Source organism: Stegodyphus dumicola, chromosome 7 (assembly GCF_044657685.1).
Source record: "Stegodyphus dumicola isolate Sdum_Otavi_A_Nest chromosome 7, ASM4465768v1".
Taxonomy (NCBI): domain Eukaryota; kingdom Metazoa; phylum Arthropoda; class Arachnida; order Araneae; family Eresidae; genus Stegodyphus; species Stegodyphus dumicola.
In genome coordinates, this window is record NC_140774.1 from 8,795,551 (window position 1) to 8,817,854 (window position 22,304).

General features: G+C 35.1%; 1 protein-coding gene across 1 annotated transcript in view; it reads right to left on the minus strand.

The window, feature by feature from the left end:
• Positions 1-22,304, minus strand: part of LOC118195454 (A disintegrin and metalloproteinase with thrombospondin motifs 6-like) — a 493,619-nt gene that overhangs the window by 175,953 nt on the left and 295,362 nt on the right. The window contains exons 10-11 of the mRNA XM_085819861.1: positions 14,073-14,165; positions 5,177-5,322 (exon numbers count right to left, since the gene is read on the minus strand). Of these exons, the coding sequence (XP_085675987.1) occupies positions 5,177-5,322; positions 14,073-14,165 (239 nt within the window). The remainder of the gene's footprint in view (positions 1-5,176; positions 5,323-14,072; positions 14,166-22,304) is intronic.

Below are 22,304 nucleotides of genomic sequence, written 5' to 3' on the forward strand. Positions count from 1 at the left end.
TATCAGTTGTGTTTGCAAACTGTTTGAAAAGATGGTAAACAGCCGCCTAGTCTACTTCTTAGAAAAAAATAATATTATATCGCCTTATCAGAGCGGTTTTCGAAAGGGAAGAACAACTGTAGATAACATGCTTCTCTTAGAGACATCTATTCGAAAAGCATTTGTAAGAAGAAGCCACCTTGTCTCGATATTCTTCGACATTGAAAAAGCTTATGATAAGGCATGGAGATACGGTATACTCCGGGATCTTCACGAGAGTGGCTTGCGCGGCAACCTACCAATTTTCATTCAGAATTTCTTGAACAGTAGAACTTTTCAAGTAAGGATTGGCTCTGTTTTTTCAGATGTTTTCCAACAGGAAGAGGGTGTGCCTCAAGGCTGTGTGCTTAGTGTAACCCTGTTTAGTTTAAAAATAAACTCTGTACTAAAAGAACTTCCTCCCACCATCTTGGGATCTCTATATGTTGATGATCTGCAGATTAGCTGTCGAGGAGCAGACATGAGATACGTACAGAGGCAATTGCAGATGGCTCTGAATAAGATCCAAGAATGGTCAAAAAACAGGGATTTACTTTTTCCAAACAGAAAACTGTGTGTGTTCACTTTTGTAGGAAGCGAGGTCTCCATCCTGAGCCTGAGTTATATCTGAATGGTACAATTATTCCAGTTACGCCCGAAGTAAAATTTTTAGGAGTGACGTTCGACCGAAAATTGACTTTCCTTTCTCATGTTTTAAACCTGAGAAAGAAGTGTCTAAGAACACTAAATATTTTAAAAGTGTTAGCAAACACCTCCTGGGGTGCAGAGCGTTGCTCCATGCTTCGCATTTACAGAGCGCTCGTCCGCTCTAAACTGGACTATGGCTCAGTTCTTTATGGATCCGCTCGGCCATCAGTATTGTTAAAACTGGATCCTGTTTACCATCAAGCTCTGCGCATTTGTTCAGGAGCTTTCAGGACCTCTCCCGTCCAGAGCCTGTATGTTGACTGTAACGAACCGTCACTTTATCTGAGGCGTGAGCAAATGTCCCTCTTGCAATATTTTAATATTCTATCCCACCTGAACATCCCAATAAGCTGTGCTTATTCGATGATGCGTGTAACGTTTTATTTGAAACGCGTCCATCCTGCGTTCCTACGTTTCCTTTAAGAGTTCGCCCTGTCATTGAGGAACATTCCCTCTCTGATATGCGCCCCCAAGCAGTACAGAATTTCGAAATTCCACCTTGGGAAAATTCACGGATTCAGCTTCTTGATGTTTTCAAACATCACGTGAAGCCGAGCACTAACGAGATCGTTTACAGACAACTCTTTGCTGAGCACAGGCAGAAATATAGCAGTTATTATCCGATTTACACAGATGGATCAAAGTCAAATGATCATGTCGGGATGGCTTTTGTATTTGAAGATTACATTGAGGGCAGATGCCTGCACCATGCTTGCTCAGTCATAATATCTGAATTAACTGCAATATATTATGATCTTTTGTACATCTCGAAGCTCTGCCACAAAAAGTTCGTAGTTTATACAGACTCGTATAGTGCTCTGAAATCTTTGGAAGCTTTTCCCAACACTCAGAATCCTGTGGTAGTCGATGTTCTCAAAATTCATATAAACTTAACGATTCGAGGATATGAAGTCCTGTACTGCTGGGTTCCTGGACATGCTGGAATAAAGGGAAATGAGCTTGCAGATATCGCAGCCAAATCTACTGTTCAACTGTCTAGTCGCCTTGTCCCTTTTAGAGATATTTGCTGTGTCATCAAGGGAAAGGTCCGAAAAAAATGGCAACAAATTTGGGATGTTCAGCTTCAAAACAAGTTAAGACAAGTAAAACCTAGAATTGAGCATTGGGAATCTACCAAAAATCGTAAGGAGGAAGTTCTTTTGACTCGCCTCAGAATTGGTCACACATAACTACCTTTTAAAAGCTGAGAATGAGCCTGTGTGTTTTAATTGTAATGTTTGTTTATCTGTTCGTCATATTTTAATTGAGTGTCCATGTTTTAATAGTCTTCGCCAGAAATATTTTAATAGCTGTGACTTGCCTCTCGACCGTTTAATCGGAAGAGAGGTCAATTGTAATTTATTTTATTATTTGAAAGAAACTGGCTTTTATCACCTAATGTAATTTGTTTTAAACATTGTATCTTAAATTTTAAATGTGTGGTTTTAACTTGTTCTTATATGACTTCATCCTCTGGATTTGATACATTTGTCTACTTGTTTTTATTTATTGTATTTTAATTTCATCAATTGTACTCACCCCATCTCGTGTTTGGCGCACTATAATCATCTTTGGTTTTGCGCCATAATCTCTCACTCACTCTCTCTTTGCGTAGAATGCTGATCCATAATGAATAGGAAACTTGGCAGTCGAGGCAGATTAAATTCCATTTTTATTTAACTTCACATTTGTGGCCGCAATTTACTTGACACTCTAATCGTGCTTATTCAAGAACATTTACATTTTTGATAGTATTGCGATAGGAAGAAAAGCATACCGAAATAACATCCAAGCAGTAGAAAAGGTAGAAGCGAAGTGCGTATTTACCCAGTTTTGAAAGCTTACGAAGAGAAAAGTTTTGGTTTAGGTTAGAAAAGTTTCACTTCTCAAAATTCTCAGTTTAGGTTCCGAATTAGTTACGTAATCAGCGCTACGCAAGCCATGTGACACAGATCAATTTAGAAACTGCACATCTCTATCCCTTGGCACTCTGTCGCCTGCGAGAGTCGGGGATTCAGATTTCCTGCGGGTGAACATTGGTTAGGCCAATTGCAAGGATTATTGCATTTGAAAGCCTTATCACTAAACCTTGAGTGATAATAACATAAACTTTCATTTCCGCTATTACGCCTATTAATAGAATTACTTCTAGAGCGAGATCTGAACTGTTGACGTCTAGAATAATGTCTTTTATTCAGTTCCCTAACTTCTAGGGATGACTCTGAAATCTGCTTGTAGTTTAACTAACACATTCTCATCTCTAGAGCAAGCTACAGCGGCATTCTTATGTGAGGTGGATTTTATTTCCCACATTTTTGGGGCTATTTGGCTAAATCAAATCGCCGCTGTTGGATAAAATGCTCGAGATTGCCGTAGGTAATCTTTGAAGCCAGGGAGTTTTAAGAAAAGCTTCACCTACCTTATCTGAAGCTAAATTCTTCATTTCACCTAACAACTGTGAAGGTTTTCTATTACCCAATTCCACCTCAGTTAATAATTTTGGTGTCTTTTGCGTTTCGGTTTTGGCAAAGATGGAAATTAGTCTGTCTTTAATAGCCACGTACTTGTCGTTCCTTGGAGGATTGATCAGAAGGATTCCTTGGAGGATATTTCAACGAATATTCGCTTCGTCAAGGGAAAAGAATACGTTGTTGCAGATGCTCTTTCCGAAATTTCAATACCCTCTCCACACCATCTCCGACTCATTACGCAACTATTGCATAATTTCAAGCGGATAAAGAGTTAACAATTCTAAAAAACAACCCAAAGCTGAGAATGGCTCAGATTTCCATTCCAGGTACCGACAAATCGATTCATTGTGATATCTTCACCAATCATCGATTTATTGTGATACCTCCCATACATTCCCTGAAACATTCGCCGACAGATATTTTCTTCTATTTATACCTTATCTCATACAGGGATTAGAAGCACAAGAAAATTAATTAAGAAAAGATTCATATGGCCAGATATCAATAAAGATTGTCAGTTATGGTGAAGGGAATTCATAGAATGCCAACGATCTAAGGTTCAATGACATACAAAATCAGCTCTTATGGACTTCAAGATTCCCCTTGAACGTTTTCAACACGTTCACATTGATATTGTTGGACCCTCGCTATCATGTCAGATACTTACTAACGATGGTTGATCGTTTTTCAAGATGGGTTTGAAGCCCTTCCTATGGCGGATCAATTAGCAGAAACAATTGCAAAGAGGATGATCTCAACCTGGATTTCTCGTTTTGGAATACTACAGCCTATAACATCTGATCAAGGATGTCAGGTTGAAAGTCAACTCTTCTCATCTTTGAGCAAATACTTCAGTTTTCAAAAATCCAGAATAGCAGCATACCATCCACAATCGAACGGATTAATTGAGCGACAACACAGGATTATGAAGGCAAGCTTCATATGTCATTTATTCATATGTCATTTATAACAAAGCAAATCTTGGGTAGACGCTTTGCCTTTGGTTCTTCTCGGATTACTCTCTGCACTGAAAGAAGATATAGGATACTCTTCAGCCGAGCTTCTTTACGGAAGTTCCCTTTGATTACCTGGAAAATTCGTTACCACGATCCCTAATGTTACACACTCGGAGTTCATGCAAAGGCTACAAATTATTATCTGTAGCATAATACCTTCTGCAAAGACTACCCATGGCAATACAGCTGAATTCGTTTCAAAACACCTTTTCAATTGCTGCAATGTTTTCATCTGCAATAACATGGCCACTTCATCTTTGCAACCAGTTTATCTTGAGCCTTATGTTGTCAAACACCGAGCACCAAAATATTTTAACATTGAAGTTGATGGAATTCTCGAAAGAATTTCAATTGATAGACTGAAACCATGTTTTACCATAAAAGATGAGCAGCCTCTTGAAACTCACAGGGACATGAATTATCTAGATCTGCACACACAGTGCGAACCTCGGAGGTTCACACTGTGTGTGCAGTGTTCGGAGAAAATTTCGCCGTATACACTATACCACACGCAGTGGGAGGAATGTTAGGTTTCCACCCCATTTAAAGGATTATGTCTGCTAATCGTTTTCACTGGGAAGGGAAGTATGTAGCGTCCTCTGCTTTTCCTCTTCATCTTATCTTTAATTTCTGTACATTTTAATTTTCATAAGATGGCCTAGCAACAACTGGTAATTTTATTGATTTGATTTCATGAAAAATAAGCGAGTTGTGGGTTTCCCCCCCTTAAGTTTTCGTGAAATCTAATTTTGTTCATTTAAAGAGTTAAAAGTTTATTACGGGTAAAAGATTAACGTAAAATATCCACTTCAGATTCATACTACAGAATGTATTTTATTGCTTTATTCATCAGAACAAGAAAACTCTCATGCCAATTTCAGACGTAATTCTGTCTATAGGAACTAACACGTTATTTGAAAGTTTCGTGAATAAATATCATTGAGTCATGGAAAGAAGACTTACATTGGGTTATCGCAGTGTCTTTGCGATAGGCTGACTCCAGCTCCACAGGACCTGGAACACTGGGACCATGGCCCCCACTCTCCCCATTCGCCGTCAATGGCTTCGGGTCTTTCTCCGATTTCGGTACAGCGTCCCATTTGACACCACTGAAAAATAATTCACTGCTGTAAGAATTCATTTTTTTTAATAATTATTTAGAATATGCCAGAACATATATTTATCCTTCTAATGAGCACATCGACTTCTATGTTCGATTTACGTTTAAGATATAATTAAATGCCCAGTTTTAAGAATTCTTCGTTATTCGTTACATACTATATAGATTAGGGGAATTCTGAATGTTTGGAATTTCCCTTAAAATTAAGTTTTTAATGTTTTAATGTGAAGAATTCCTTTCTACTGCAGGGTGCCCAGGGTTGGGGTTTTGTTTGAACCCTTTTCCACTTTATTCTCCGTTTGGTTAGAGTTTTCTAATTCGTAATCCAACCATCGAAGCCAGTACCTTTCTCCAACAAGTTTCCTCTTTGGTTTGTAATTTGAAATTTTAAACGTTATAGAAGCACAAATCATTAGTCAAATGTGCTTAGCAAATTTCGCGCAGTTAATTTTAATGTATTTGATATCATCGTTCTGTTAATATATAATTTATGTAATCTTTATTATGTCTATGTCGCCACAAGCCACCAATAGAAATCAGCGGCTTTTGGATTCTTGGTTTTTTTTCCTCACGACTTTCTATTCAAAAACAGCAAAATTGTTTATTAGGAATTTCATTCAAGATCAGCAAAATGAGGTTTTTTTACTCATAACAGGCTAACTCTAGTGAACCAGTAGTGACTCCGGTAATTCAGTCCAAGTTTCAGAGCCATGCATAAGTATGGCTAATCACGGTCTATTTTTATAGACACTTAAACTACAACACCGTGAAAGAGTTGTTGGAAGTGAATGAAATTTATTCCACATATGCTGATAATGGTACAAAAAAAATGATCAAATTTACAATATAGAACTAACATCGGAAATCAGTACTTTGTGTCTGTGCCACGCCGTGCGATGAGAGCCTGTATACATCGTGGCATTGAATCATACAGGTTCTGAATGTAATCCTGGGGAATGGCATTCCATATGGCGCCTAAGTTCAGTCTTAGTCTGTGCCCCAGCAGCTGTACGAGCGAGTCGCCGACCAATGAAATTCTAGACATGCTCAATGGGCCACATATCTGGGTAAAAGCAGTATCACTGTTGAGGTTTCCCGCAATCTGCACTAGATGGGATCGACAGTTATACCCAATAGCTCCCCAGACGTTTGTGTGATATGACGCTGGATAACACTGTGGGAGCAGACGATCCCCTCTGTAAGATCTGATGCGTACTTCTCCATTATTGTACTCCATAGTGTAGCGAGATCCGTCGGAGTAAACACCTTGTTGCCACAGGGCACGCCACGATCTGTGTTGCCGTGCTGATTGAAGTCGGAGGCGTCTGTGATTCAACGATAGGGAAATCCTGAGAGGAACCCTGTCACGCAGTTCATGCTGCAGCAGACGGCAACGAACCGTGAAGCTAGACAACACCTATAGCCGTACTGCAAAGTTGTGCTAACACACGACAGGACACTGTACGATCCGTCACAGCCATGCAGATAAGGCGTCTGTCGTCCCGTGCCGTTGCGCTACTACGTACCCCACTGCCAGGATTTCACCTTATTTGATTCTCCTATGTCCATTTTTTCCAAAGCCGCGTCATTGTTGTGGCATTGCGCTGCGTGCGGGCTACGATTGCTCGATACGAAAGTCAAACTCTTTCACCCAGTGCCGCCCTAACCACAGGGCTAAATGGGCTATAGCCCCAGGGCGCAAGCCTTTTGAGGCGGCAATTTTTTATTTGCGATATAGTAAAAATTTATTTTTCACTTTATTAGTTTTTACTTATTTTTAAATTAAAACACTTCTTAAAATATTAAACTGATTTTTATTTCTAACTAACTAGACAACCATGGAACATAAACGAAAAAAATTATCTGGTTCCGCCAACCGTAAATTAAAAGATGAGCAACACAAAGAGGGAAAATAAAAAATTCAACAACAGTATGACAATAATGCCCAGCAATCAAATGTGAAAGAAAAAGAAGAGGACCAGAAACAACAAAACATGGAACAGCCACAGCCAGAAGATCAAGAAAGAGAATATTTAGATGAAGATGAACTTAGTAATATGTTGAGTGTTAATTATACTGATCCAGCATTATAGGGAAGATTAAGCAAAGATAAAATTATAGATATAATGAAGAACATATCTAACGTAGAGGTAGACATTCAAGAACTAGACTTTTCTGCATCTAAAGTGGTCTACAAATCACAGAGCAAGTATGCTACAAAAATGATATTTTATAGACGTTTACAAAACGGAAAACAACAAAAAAAAAAAAAAAAAAAAAAAACTGGCTTTTTATACTCAAATACTTCAGGAAAAGTATATTGCATCCCTTGCAAAGTGTTTGGTAGTGCCAATAATCCATTTAGTGCAGGTTTTAACAATTGGAAACACAGTGAAAAAATTTCGGACCATGAAAATTCAGCCCTTCATAAAGAAAACACCTGTATAATTGTGAACAGATCTACAGAAAAATGGGAATATTTCAAAAATTATTCTATTATATCAATGGAAAAAATACGAATTACTGGAAAAATATTTTAGAACGTATCATCGAAGTCATAAAATTTTTAAGTTCAAGGGGTTTGGCTTTTAGGGAAGAAAATCAAACTATTGGTGATAAACATAATGGGAATTATTTAGGGTGCTTAGAACTTTTAGCAAAATTTGACCCTATTTTGTAACAACACATATTTAATTTTGCAAATAAAGGTACTGGGAATATTTCTTATTTATCTGCAAATATTTGTGATGAGTTTCTAAAAATATTGGGCAGAAATGTTAGATGTTTTATTATCACGGAACTAAAAGAGGCAAAATATTACTCTATTATAGTAGACTCGACGCCCGATATTTCCCATATGGATCAATTAACCATTGTCGTAAGATATGTCAATAAAAATGGAACACCCGTTGAAAGGTTTTTAAAATTTTTGGAGAATACGGGCCATAAGAGCTCATAAATGCAAGACTGTATTTTAAAGCTATTATCTGATTTAGATATTAGTTTGGAAGATTGTAGAGGACAATCTTATGATAATGCCTCTAATATGTCGGGTATATATAATGGCCTCCAAGCACGCATTAAATCTAGAAATAATCTTGCCATTTACGTGCCCTGTGCGGCACATTCTTTAAATTTAATTGGACAATCAGCAGCTGAATGCTGCATACAAGCAACTAAATTGTTTTTGTTTCTACAAAACTTATACAATTTCTTTGCCGCATCAACATCAAGATGGGAAATTTTAAAAAATACGCTAACAGCAAAAAATAAAGTTCCCAAAAAATTAGGCGACACTCGTTGGTCAGCAAGAGCTGATTCAGTGAAAGTAGTGGTTTCGGGCTATGAAAATTTTAAAAATGCTTTAACTAAACTTTACGAAGATAATTTTCAAAAGCCTGCAACAAAAGTTGAAGCCCAGGGGTTGTTAAATGAGTTCAACTCATTGGAAACTGCTATTATGATAGCATTTTGGAGTGAAATATTGGAAACCATCGATAAAACTAATATATCGCTTCAAAAAGTTGATATTACAATTGAATGCATTGTTTCATTATATGCTTCTTTAGAAAAATTTGTACAATCGAAACGAAATATAGATTCGTTTAACCTTTACAAATCAGAAGGTATAAAATTATCTGGCTGTTATGAATACAAACGGTTACGGAAAGGAAAAAGACAGTTCAACGAAAATACGTCGGAAGAAGTGCAACTTGATGCAAATGACGAATTCCGCATAACATATTATGCTATTATTGATAAAATTCTAGCAGAAGTACAAAAGAGAAAATGTGCATATGTTGACATTTATTCAACATTTGGGTTTCTAGTTAATTTAAAAAATATAAATGAAGACATAATTAGAAATAATGCTGCAAAGTTGTGCAAAATATATCAGAATGATTTAGAAAACAACTTTATTGAAGAATGCCTACATTTTAAACATGTGAATTTATTGGAAAATACCGAAAATATATCTATCGCAGAACTAAGTTTAAAGACAATAATCGAGTTAAAAATTGAATCTACATTTCCAAACGTAACCACAGCACTGCGCATATTTTTAAGTATCGCCACAACAAACTGCAGTAGCGAAAGATCATTTTCAGCAATCAAAAGAATAAAAAATTACTTACGATCTTCTTTGGGACAGAGTAAACTCAATGATTTAAGTATTTTGTCTATTGAAAGAGATTTATTTGAAAATTTAAATACTAGTAATATTATTGATCAGTTTGCCAAAGAAAAAGCTAGGAAAGTAAATATATAAGTTACATTTGTTTAGATTAAGGTGTGTTTTTGTTCTTAAATGGTTTTTTATTTAATTAAATTTTATTTTTGTTTATGTTATGCACTGATGGAGAATCATATAATAGTTCCGATCAAGTTCTAAGGATTAGACTAAAAACTGATCGGAACTGTCATTATTGAGATAATCCCCTCAAATCTGGGTAAACATTTATACCCATCTTTTAAATAAGTGACTTTAAAGAAAAGTTACAATAAAGATAACAGTTTATTATAAAAGTAATAAATAGTTTTTTTCTAGTTCTGTCACTTTTGTTTTGTATAACTTTTCCGACTCCCATTTGCCATTCTGTGTATTTTCTTAGGAAGAAGGGCGCATTATTTTTAGTAGCCCATGGGCGCCGAATTCCTTAAGACGGCCCTGCTTTCACCCATACCGACGATGCGGCCTCCTTCGAACTCCGTTAGTTGTTGGTATGGCACGCGGCAAGAAAGTTCATTATTTTACGGATACGAAATTAGTTTGTTTTCAAACCGAGTAATTTTACTTTTAGTTTTCTATTTGCTTTATATGTTTAAATGTTATTATGGGTATATTTTTGGTGAGCTAATCATCCCTTTTTTAAACTTTGATCATCCGCATTTGGCATGGTGGCGCCATCTATCCATAACGTTTCAAATTATAATTTAAAGAAATGTTCAGTTGTAATTGAATATTTATTTTATTGTGCTTAAGCAAAGGCCTGAGAGGTAAATTTTAGTACCTTTTATCCAGCAGTATTTTATTTATCCAGCAGTATATGACTACCAGATTAGTAATTATATTCTACCATATTTACACAAATGTTTCTGAATAAAAATATATTTTAAATATATTAAACAGTACAATACTTACAATTCTTAGCACTGGTTCATGTAAATAGACTCGTCAAAGCTATATCATGAACTCTTAACTTTATTTGAAATTTCTTTCAATTTACACAAAAAATTTTGCATGCTAAACTCTGTTTCTCCCTTTAAATATATGTTTTCGAGCCAGTAATATAAACTTTAAGCATTTACTCCCTTATAAGTTTCAGGTTTCTTAGTTGTAACACGAATATTTCTACATTCCTCGTTTTGTTTTCTGTAAGTATACTGTAGTTAACACAAAGAGAAATAGATGGCGCCACAACTATGACTTTACAAATAAATTCTAATGCTGATACGATAGTCGAAGATAAATTAGGAATTGCGGCGTTGTATTAACAATCGAAATTTCCGGCATAAAACTGATTTCAAACACTATTTCATTATTATTTGTTAATAAAAGCATTAAAGCACGAAAGATCTAATGCCAAATTTATATTTACTTGTATGTTTTTTTAAATTCTTAATTTAGATTTACTCGTATTATAACTGGAATTAAAACTGTTTTTCAGCTTGCTTTAGGCCAAAATTAGTTTTTTTTTTTTTTTTTTCCCATACATTTGTTTTATAGGATAGTAGATCAACAGATTAAAGGTAAATTCTGAATAACGCCAACCGCATGTTTATATATTTTTCCATATATTGGTTTTTTAACTTTTTGCCGTTTGCTTGCTTTCAGAGTTACCGTTTCAAGCATAAAATAGTTCAGATATTAAAGCTCAAATACCTACTAAAGTCGCTGAACACTGGTAGTTTGGTCCGAGGTTCGAATCCCGCGAACGAGCTGGCTGCATAGGCGTTTTCGTGGTTTTCCCCATTTGTAACGTGTATAAGAGCCAGTTTCCCTTAGAAAGTCCTCCACGAAGGCATCCCTCCCCTTAGGCAGATAGCCCTCGAGGCTTTGCCATAATCACATACACCACACCATCAAATACCTACAAAAGGTCAGTTTAATGTATCTAGAATTTTAAATGAAATACTTTCAGTTTAAATTAATTTATAGAGACTAGAGGAAAATATCTTGTAGCCACTCAGTTAACCGACAATATCAAAATAACGAATTTTGAAGCTTTGAATTTAAATACAAAGGTATTATAGATCCGAAGAGATGCTTGAGACAAAATATGCAATCTGAAGACTTAAATGTGGAAAACACTTGTGTTATGCTTTTGCCACCCAATGTTACAAATCGTTTGAAGAAGAGGTGCATGATTTTTTCAGAGACAATTACTTAGGCAGAGGCCAGATTTACTCTTCCTCTTGCTTGGAATGCTACAAAGGCATTACTTTACGTCGCTGCTGGCGTAAACTGGGTCCAATTATCATGTTTGTAGACGAACAATCAAACAGCAAAAATTGTCTTGGTTTTAAAGGCCCTGTTGTTATTATTAGAACACTATTTAGGATTTAAATACAAATGCGGTGGGTGAAACATGAACTTTTCAAGATGCTCGAACATCTTTAATGTTTGTTTGGCAATCGATTTCACCCTTTTCGCAAAGTTGCCGATTTAAAAATGCAAGATTGCCGATTTAAAAGCGTCTGTTTTTTTTCCTCGCAATCCTATTCGACATACGGTTATGTAACAACCAAGTGCCGGATACGTATGCCATCATCATACTTTTCAACAATCTCTTTTTTTCACTTTTATGATGATCCTAACCATTTTCTTCGTTGCTTGACTTGTCGCATTAATTTTGCTCATTGTTAATGAATTTACAAAATCTTTATGCGAAAAAAAAGCACAAAATCGTATGAAAATTTATATTTATAGCACGGACTGTTTACTAGTCGCAACAAGCGTATTAGCACTTATCGACAACCGTAGCATTGTCCATATATTGTGAGCAAAAGTAGTAATTCATCGAACTCGAGTCGTATTGCAAACAGATGCCGTATTCCGAACGAACGTTCGGTTCCAAATAGGATAACTATTCGTTAGTTGGACGTATTTCAAAGCAGACGTATGTCGAAGTAAAGCTGTACCTTGCAAAATTACTGAACAATACATATGGTCAATTTATCAAACAGCACGGTACGATCATTATAAGAGCATTTTTAAAGATATGAAGATATAAACACACATATTTTACAAATCGTTCGCAAATATTTATTACCATGTTCTACATTTTGTATTTCTTAATGTTGCTAACAGAACTATAGATTAAAAACAGAACGTTTTCAGTCTTGGAGAGTTCTTTGTTCTTGATAAAGAGGGACTTGTACCTCGAAATAGATTGAGTTATTGACTGAATCTATGCCAAATACAAGGTTGTTGCTGTCCTAATTTTATAGAATTATAGATTATTTCTTTTATAAAATTCTGTTCTTTTAAAAATTTAAGGCTTTTATCCTAAATGTAATAAAAATTAAATTAAAGTAATTAACATCAGATATTAATTAGCTTTAATAATTTTAATGACAACGGACCAGCGAATTTAGTTCTTGAAAAGTAGAACTTCTTTTGTATATGCACTAACATATACAAAAATGCTGTGGACAATGTGTTTCCAAATTTATGCGAATTTTCAACAGTTCCCCCCCCCTGACTCGAGAATTTTTTTTTTATCTTTTACTAACTTTTATTATAGGATGCCATCGGTGCAGGTTATATCTTGATTGATTAAAAGCTAATTGTATTAAAAAAGCTACAAAATTCTCCTTTATTGTATTTTAAATGACTTTAATTTAATAATGTTATTAAGTTAATTTTTATTTTATAATTTTCTTTTATTTCAAGAATTCATAATCATCATAATTCAGAAATGTGACTATGTTGAGAGTTCTTCGGCTGCTCCTTGAAAAAGACCAAAGAAATTTCAACAACAGTTTTACATTATGCTGTATTAATTATATTTTATTATTTTATTGAATTGTTTTTGTTACAATTTTATTGAACCGTTTATACATAGAGTCCATGTGGGCGGCATAAGTTAAATCTGTGGGGCTTCTCGATTACAAATGCATTTTAATCGAACTGAACACACAGCAAATACAAATACGACACACAAAATACAAAATGCAAGATACTAAATAGAAAACTGCTGATATCTTACATCTAGCTTTTAAATTTTAATTTTTAGTGGCAACTCTAAGAAGCATTCCTAATAAGTCTAAATATGATCAAACTGTATATTGCTCTGATTTATTGCTGAGCCAATTCATTTTTTGTCAGTTCCTACATACATATTTAAATGTCTGTGCGTGTATGTATACACATTCATATGTAGTATATATAGATAGATATAATGTAGATATAGATGGAGATAGATACATGAGCTATATTAAGATAACACATAAGATAGGTATTAAGACAGATAGATAGATAGATAATATAGAGAGACAGGCTGGAGAAAGAGAGAGACAGACAGATAAAACGTGTTAGAAACAAAACTATCAGAATTTTATTACATTTATTTTGTTATTTCCTGAGCACGAGCTAAATTTATAACTGTGCATTTAAAAGCGTATGGATACTACATGAATCAATTCGCTTTATAACTATTCACATAAATACACTGATAATTATAATATAAATATACAGAAATAAAGCCCAATTGTTTAGCAGTTGCAATAGCTTACCATGTTTCTATCGCAGAGCGTTCCTTCTGCAGCAGGTTCTAAGCGAGTAACACATTTATTGTCTTGTCGACACCAAAGCGTCTGGCATACATCCTGGGAAATAAAAAAGTATCCTGTAATATACACATAACAACAAAAGGGAAAAATTCTCTCAGAAGATAAAGGTAAAAATTATTTAAGTAGTACTCATGCTCACAACTTTGATAAATTGTGTATAGATTTTGAGTTCAATTATAATTTTATTTAATAAATCTTTAAAACTTAATAAATCTTTTAACAAAAGAAAGTACAAAAAAATATTCCGAGCTCCCGCGGACGTCTGGTACGTTTGGAAGCTTTATTTCAAGGTTCTTTTAAAGCAGAAGAATGTTGAGAAAGACTGCTAAGGTAGCGATAGTTTTGAGGATATATTCATGCAGTAAATTTAAAGTATTTAAAAGCGCATTAAAAATTAAAATAATCACTGAACACTAGAAAATCTAATTCAGAAGCACACAAGTTAGTTTACGCAATTTTAGAACAATTTCGGGGCCGTTTAATTATTGTTTAAAATGTAAAGGCCCCTTTTTTTTTAATGTTTTGATCTTAATGACAGAAAAGCTTTTCTTAAAATTTTCAGTGGTTATTGATTTGCATTTCTCTTCTACTATTTTTCCAGAGTTCATCCATAGTGGTAGGATTACGCATAGAAAGAGCTCTTTTCAAGAGACCAAAGACACAATAGTCCATAGGTGAAACGTCAGAAGACATTGCTCGGACAAGTTCATAAGGTATATACACCTGTATCAAACTTCATTTTTCCAAGTACTGCAGTGATACTTTTCAAAGCATGACTTGTTTCCCTCATGACTTGATGAAGTTTCACTCTTTGAAAGGTCACTGGAATAAAGAAATATAATTTCTTCTGTAAAAAATCGGATCTAAAATTTTCTCTTGATTGTGCATTGAATTAATTTTAACATTTTTTCCCCCAGTCTATACTTTTAATTTCCCACTGTAAGAGTTAATTATAAACTCCTTATTGAAGCTTTCTTTGCCATTGCCGTAACCAGGTTTGCGCATTTCTTTTTCCTTCATTTTGGTTAATAAATAAACCTTTTCTTGTTGCAGTCGTTTAGGTAAACCCATGCTTCGTCGAGAATCACAAAGTATTTCCATTCATTTCTTGCTAAGTAGTTTTCATACATGGTTCTACAAATTGTTTTGCGTTGAACCACATGCTTCGGCAAAAGCTGGGGAACATTGTGTTTTTTTTAACTTTTTTAAATAGTAAATTTTGGTTCATTATTTTATTTATCGTTGCTACAGATGTATTTAAAGATTTTGCAATTGATTTCTACGTGGACAGATTTTCTCTTGTTACCAACGATTTAACTGTATAAACATTAGAAACATTAGAAACAACAAACTTTCTGGGTATTCGTTTGGAATCTTCTTCTTCTTCAAAGGCCAGACAGCCCAGGATAAGCCTTTGCCTCCCTCAGAATCGAATTCCAAGCTCTTCTATCCCTGGCCATGGACATCCAATTGGTTATTTTTAAAATTCTTAAGTCTGTTTCCAAACAGTCGAGCCACCTAAGTTTAGGTCTCCCTCTTTTTCGGGTGCCGAATGGTCTGGCCGATAAGATCTTTTTAGTTACTCGATTTTCATCCACTCTGCACAGGTGTCCTGCCCATTTAATTCTCTGAATCCTTATATATTTTACTATATCTATTTCTTTGAAGCACTTATAGAGTTCAGAGTTAGTTCTTCTTCTCCAGATATTGTTGCGTTTTATTCCACCAAAAATACTTCTCAAAATTTTTCTTTCAAAGACAGAAATAATACTTTTAGCTTTTTCTGTCGTCGCCCGGGTCTCAGCAGAGTATGTAAGAATGAGTCTGATTAAGCTTTTGTAAATTAAAATCTTCGTTTTTCTGCTAATGAAGTTAGACTTCAAGTATTTTTTTTAGACCTAAAAACATCGGTTAGCATCTGTGACTCTACTACGGATCTCGGGCATTAAATCATTGAGAGTATTAATCTCTGATCCTAAATATTTAAATTTGCTAACAGTTTCAAATTTGTAATTCCCAATTTCAAAATAGGGATTGCTGTTATTACCACATGGCATGTATTTAGTTTTATTTTGGTTGATTGCTAGATGCATTTTGCTGGCTGCAGCCTCTAGAGATGTAAAAGCCTCTCTAAGTGACTGAGTTCTGAAGTAATTAAGGACTGCGTGCGACTATGTCAATATCGTCAGCAAACGCAAAAATCTGAACAGATTTGTTAAAGATTGTTCCACAAGTATTAATTTTGGAGTCTTTTATGAGTTTTTGGAGGTCAAGGTTAAAAAGCAAGTAGGCCAGTGCATCACCCTGTCTGAGCCCACTTGAAACAACAATAGACTCAGAAAGATTATTCTGGATTTTAACCCTAAGTTTTGTTTCAATAAGAGTAATGGAGATCAAATTTATAAGTTTTTCAGGTATTGCAAATTCTCTCATAGCTTCAATTAAATATTTTCTGTTTATTGAATAGTAGGCAGTCTTAAATTCAACAAAAAGGTGGTGCGTTGCAATGCCATATTCATTTGTTTTTTTTTGTTTTTTTTTTCGAAAATTTGCCTAATGTTAAAGATTTGTTCTGCTGTAGATCTTCCTTTGCGGAAACCACATTGGTAATCACCCACAATATTTTCTGTATAAGTTACAAGTCTACTAAAAAGTATATTGGAAAATAGTTTGTAGAAAACAGAAAGGAGACTGATTCCCCTGTAGTTGGTACCAAAATGTCTCCTTTTTTATGTATAGGACAGATGATGTTCAGTTTCCAATCTTCGGGTAAAACTTCTTGGTTCTAAACTGATTCGACGAGGTGGTGTATTTCCTCAATGTTTTGACCTGCAGCACTTTTAATGAGTTCTGAAGTAATTAAGTCAAGGCCTGGGGCCTTGTTATTTTTGAGCTTTTTAATTCCTTCTCTAACTTCTGCCAAAGATGGTGGCGGGATACTATCGGTGTTTACAAAGGTATTTGGGTAGGTTGAAAACCCATCCCGTGTATGGTCATTCAACAAATTACTAAGTGCTCATTCCACCTGTGGAGTACCTCTTTTCGGTCATTTAGGATGATGTTGTTTTTATCTCTACAGGCAGTAGTTCTAGGCTTAAAATCTTTATGGCCAAGATTAATTTCACGATAGAAAGCACGGCTTTCATTGGACCCCCTCAGATGTTCAGCATCCTTAAATAAGTCCTCGTGACAAAGTATTTTCTTAAGCCGGTGGATCTTCTCCTGTTTCCTAGATCTCTTATATTCCTCAACAGAGAGTCTTGAATGTCGCTTTTGGACCATAATTTTATAAGCAGCTCTTTTTGCCTGTGTTACAAGGAAGCTGTCATTATTAAACCAATCCCTTGATTTTTCCACATATCCAGTGTGTTGTCAGTTGAGCGTATGATCGAGTCTTTGAGCAAGCTCAACTTATTTTCCACGGTTTCCAGTTCAATCATGTTTTTAGATCTTAGTTCTCCCCTGAGTGAGGAATGGAAATTTCGTTCAATATCCTCAATTTTCAGCTTTTCACAATCAAACTTTTCCTGCCTTTCTCTCCGAATCTTTCGAGCGTTTGAATTGGAGTCTTCTTATTAAGTAGCAATGACTGACGGTTTTTCCCTTTTTGATTAGTAATATTGCTTATATTGACTTCGAAATTTTAATAGTATATTAAAAAATATTCCTATTCATAATATTATTATAAAAATTAAATATTATATATATTTAATATTTACTTTTTATAATAATATTATGAATAGGAATATTTTTGTATATTAAAAAAATATTCTTATTCATAATTCAAAAACGTTGTGAGATGCATAAATGCATTTCACAACGTTTTTGAATTTTGAATAAGAATATTTTTTTCAGAAAGCGCAAAACACATCCTTCAATCCACAGCTTGCTTACATGCGACATTTTGGCAGAAGAATGAATTTAAAAGTAGCAGGCGATATTTCTCATTTGAAATAATTAAACTGTTGTTATAAATTTTTATTCCAAAACATTTGCCTTTTTTAATACTTTATTGAAATCGTTTTTAAGATATGTAAACACCCAGTGAACAGTGGAACCTTGGTTCACAAACAAATCGGTTCACGAACAAATTTTCCAAACGTAAAATGCTTTGGAGGACAAACAGTCTGTTGAGATACGAACACGTAAGCCGGAAACAAATAATAATATAAAGTATAATTAATACAGTGGAGGAAATGTCTTCAGAAGAAGAAGACGGATGTGAAAATGTTTTTAATTATTTTATTCGCGAAATTTGTACAGAGATTCCTAGCATATTACCACCCATAAAATGCTGTAATAAGCTGTTGTATAAACATTTGCAATGTAAACGTCCGTGTATGATTATGGCAAAGCCTCGAGGGCTATCTGCCTAAGGGTAGGGATGCCTTCGTGGAGGACTTTCTAAGGGAAACTGGTTCGTATACACGTTACACATGGGGAAAACCACGAAAACGCCCATGCAGCCAGCCCGTTCGCGGGATTCGAACCTCGGACCGAACTACCAGTGTTCAGCGACTTTACCGCTCGGCCGCTGGTGGGCATTGCGATGTAAACGAAAAAAAAAAAAAAAACAGAGACAGGATTTCCCTTTCAAGAAGTAACACTTTCCTACGTAGAGATACAATAAATTTAATTCCAATTTCCTTATTTTTTCATACATTTAGTATTGTGTTAAATATTGTGTATGTATTAGATATAATAAGTTCCTTTGTTTTTGCATTACGAACTTACATACAAAGTACTCTTTACTAAGAAATCGGTTCTCTGTAGAGGTTGATGGTAGGAAAAGAGGGGTGAGAGACCCTCGGACCTGTCCCCCCGTCCCCGATATAGGGGGTACACTCAGACTCTCGTGGTCAGAAATAAAAGAGCGACCCGAACGAATGCAAATACATAATACAAATACAACATATAACAAACACTCACGAACATACAAACAAAAATTAACACAAAGGGTAGCATGAGATCAAAATTCCAATTACATTTCGATTTGCAATGATAAATTTGAGGATATCTTGTTCAAAAATTAAAAGCACTTTGATATCAAAATTATCACTATATATAGCATTATCAATTTTATAAAGCTTCCTCTGATCAGCAAAGATAGGACAGTCTTCCATGAAGTGTTTCACGTCTCCGATGACATTGCAAAAAATACAAAGTTCATTATTTTGTAAATTGAATCTCTTTAAATAATAGGGAAGTCTACCGTGGCCCTTGAGAATTTGGTTTAAATCAATGTTGTTAAAAATAGCCATTTGGTTAGAAATTCTGATAATTTTCATGTATCCTTTATTTTTTGGTGAATTTTCCTACCGGATTTTCTATTTATCAATATAAAATTTCTTCATATGTGTCATGGCTATCTGTTTCGATCCTGAAATTTCAATAAAGGGGAGATCCGTAGGCTGCGTCCTTGGCCAGACAGTCGGTCTCTTCGTTTCCAGTATGGTCCACATGAGCTTTGATCCAGTGCAGTTTTACATCTGAGTAACCATTCAAAGTTTGTAAACAATTTTTGATTTTCAAGATAATAGGATTGGCGTCGTCTGGGCGGGAGAGAGACTGAAGCAGCGACAAAGAATCTGTATAAATATTAATCACATTTTGAAAAACAACACATCTCTTAATCCAAATTAGGGCCTGATATAGAGCTTCACATTCTGCCTGAAAGACAGAGTTATAGTTGTTTAAAATTTCATATAGTCGATTTCGACGCCGAAGAAATATACAACAAATACTGCTCCAACCCTCCCCTCGATCCCAGACCCATCTGTATATATATACATCGTATGCATCTGAATGAGCAATTTCTTTGTCATAAAAGTGCCCAATTCTTTTAGAAGGGTGCTGAATATTAAAATGCCCAAAAACATATTTTGTGACAATACAATCATTATATATTTTAAAATCAATTCGGTTGGTGCGTAATAAGAATTTATCCAAAAAGAATTCATAGAAAATTGAAAGGGGCGGCCATCCGGCAAAGACAAACACAGCCTCAGTGGGGACTGTCCTGAAGTATCTCGTGACCACTAACGCCCAAGCTCTCTGTATGCTATCAGTTTGTCTCTCCCCCGGATGTGCCCTCCATCAAAATTGGGGGTGGAGCTGAGCAAAGTCGTACTGTCACCTGTATGGTGCCCAAAGAGCTTGCCAACGACAGAAGCAGTCTTGTACTCCTTGCCACGATGAATTTTGTGGGCATGTGCTGATGTTACTGTCAGATAAGCGAGTTAAGTCACAACAACAACACTAAGGAATCATTTAGGCTCCGGAAACAGATCCATTTATTTGACATCAATTCCTGTGGGAAAAATTGTTTGGCTTTACGGATATTTCGTATGACGAACGAGCGAATTAAGTTCATAAACCCATGTAGCCCCAATACAACGGTTTCAGTGTGCCCCATATATAAACTTTTACTTTCTAATTAAAAAATAACAAAACTTTGATTGTTTTATCGTAAAACGTCTGATGCTACGTTTATTTTATTTATATTAGGTATAGGTATCCATACTTCTATACGGAATTTCATCGAGATATTAACAGCGAGTAGATTACGACAGGAAGCGGCACTCATGTCTGACGGACATCTTTATTTATCCAGTTTAGACGATCCGAATAATTATTAAGAAATTTTTAATAAAAACAAAATACTTTTGTCAGATGACTTGAGTCCAAAGCAGATGATTAACCTGCGATGGTCAACAAGAGCATAAAAAAACCTAAGACCCGTCAGCTGCTTTCAGATCGAATTTTCGGTCCGCGTGTAATTTGAGTATGAGACTTTGCAAGCTACAGACATCTAATTCGGTGTCTTGTGTTTGTAGATAGCTTGTTATTCGTCAAAAAAAAAAAAAAAAAAAAAATCTGAAATGTTTCAGATTTTAAATTACGTCCAAAGGGGCGTGTTTTAACATTTTGTGTGTTACCTTTCTTTATTAAATACCATGTTCCTCGCACTTAAACCATAAGATCCAGTGCAACAGCAATATCGCAAAATAGTTTTAAAACGAGCATATCTTTAGAATTTCCGATACAGAGACTCACGCGCTGGAGATAAAAATGTTTTTTCTGCACAACGTTGCCATTGCTCGCTTTGAAATCCTTGAGTTTGTTAATCAAAAATTCGTCAAAGTTTTAAAAAATAGGAAATCGATCATAAAACAAATTTCAAATTTCAAATTTGGTCTTCCACATGCTCATATTCGTTGGAGGATTACGTTATTCAAAATTCGATGACTCTATGTACCGTTGTTTTATCACAATACGAGAAATATACATACATTTATGCAGATTTTTCATTATTTAATTTCTTCAAATATAATGCAGGACTCTAACATTTTGTGGCAACAGTTTGAAAAGTGAACCGACATTTATGAGTCCGACGCAAAACGCCAAAACGAAACTAATAGTCCTTCGGGATTCAAATCCCTTTGGACTAAAAACATTACATTTAGTTAGTACATTAATTGTTGAAAGGAATTTAAACAGCACTGACCGGCAGAACGCGTTAGAATGGAACCGCGCGTAACCTCGAATTGCCTACGCTTTTCATTTTGTTTCACACCTACGACATAAACCTTGTTCTAATTTCAGTGATGTAGCCCACAGGTTAACAATCATGATGTAACAAAGTGTATTTTAGGTAAAGTTGAGTTTTGTTACATTATTCACAAAGAAAAATAATACGAAGGTCTCGACATTGCTTTCGAGAATCAGCATTTCATGATTTCAAATGACCAAAAGTGTTTTTAGCTGCGCAGCTGCTAATATCCTTTTTCTTACGCCGTCTCTTACGCGTAAGAAAAGGATACGATCGCGAAAATTTAATTCAGCTGAATGAATTTAATAAAACTTTAGTTATAGTTCCTTCATTATCTTTAATTCAATATATTATTTTTCTGTACAGTGCAATTATAAAATCATATTAACGACAAATTTAGTTGTAAATTATATTTACATGTTGAAAAATGTACTACTAAGTGCATTACAATAGCGGCTGCATTATTGTTTCATCATACAAGTTATTTCTGGAAAAAAAAAAAAAAAAAAAATTATCGCAGAAGCGCAGTATATAATGTTTTGCATCGACCAGGCATGCCGACAGTAAATCGGGGCTGTTGTCACTACTGTACTTACAGCGCTTTTCTAGTGTAGTTCAATTTT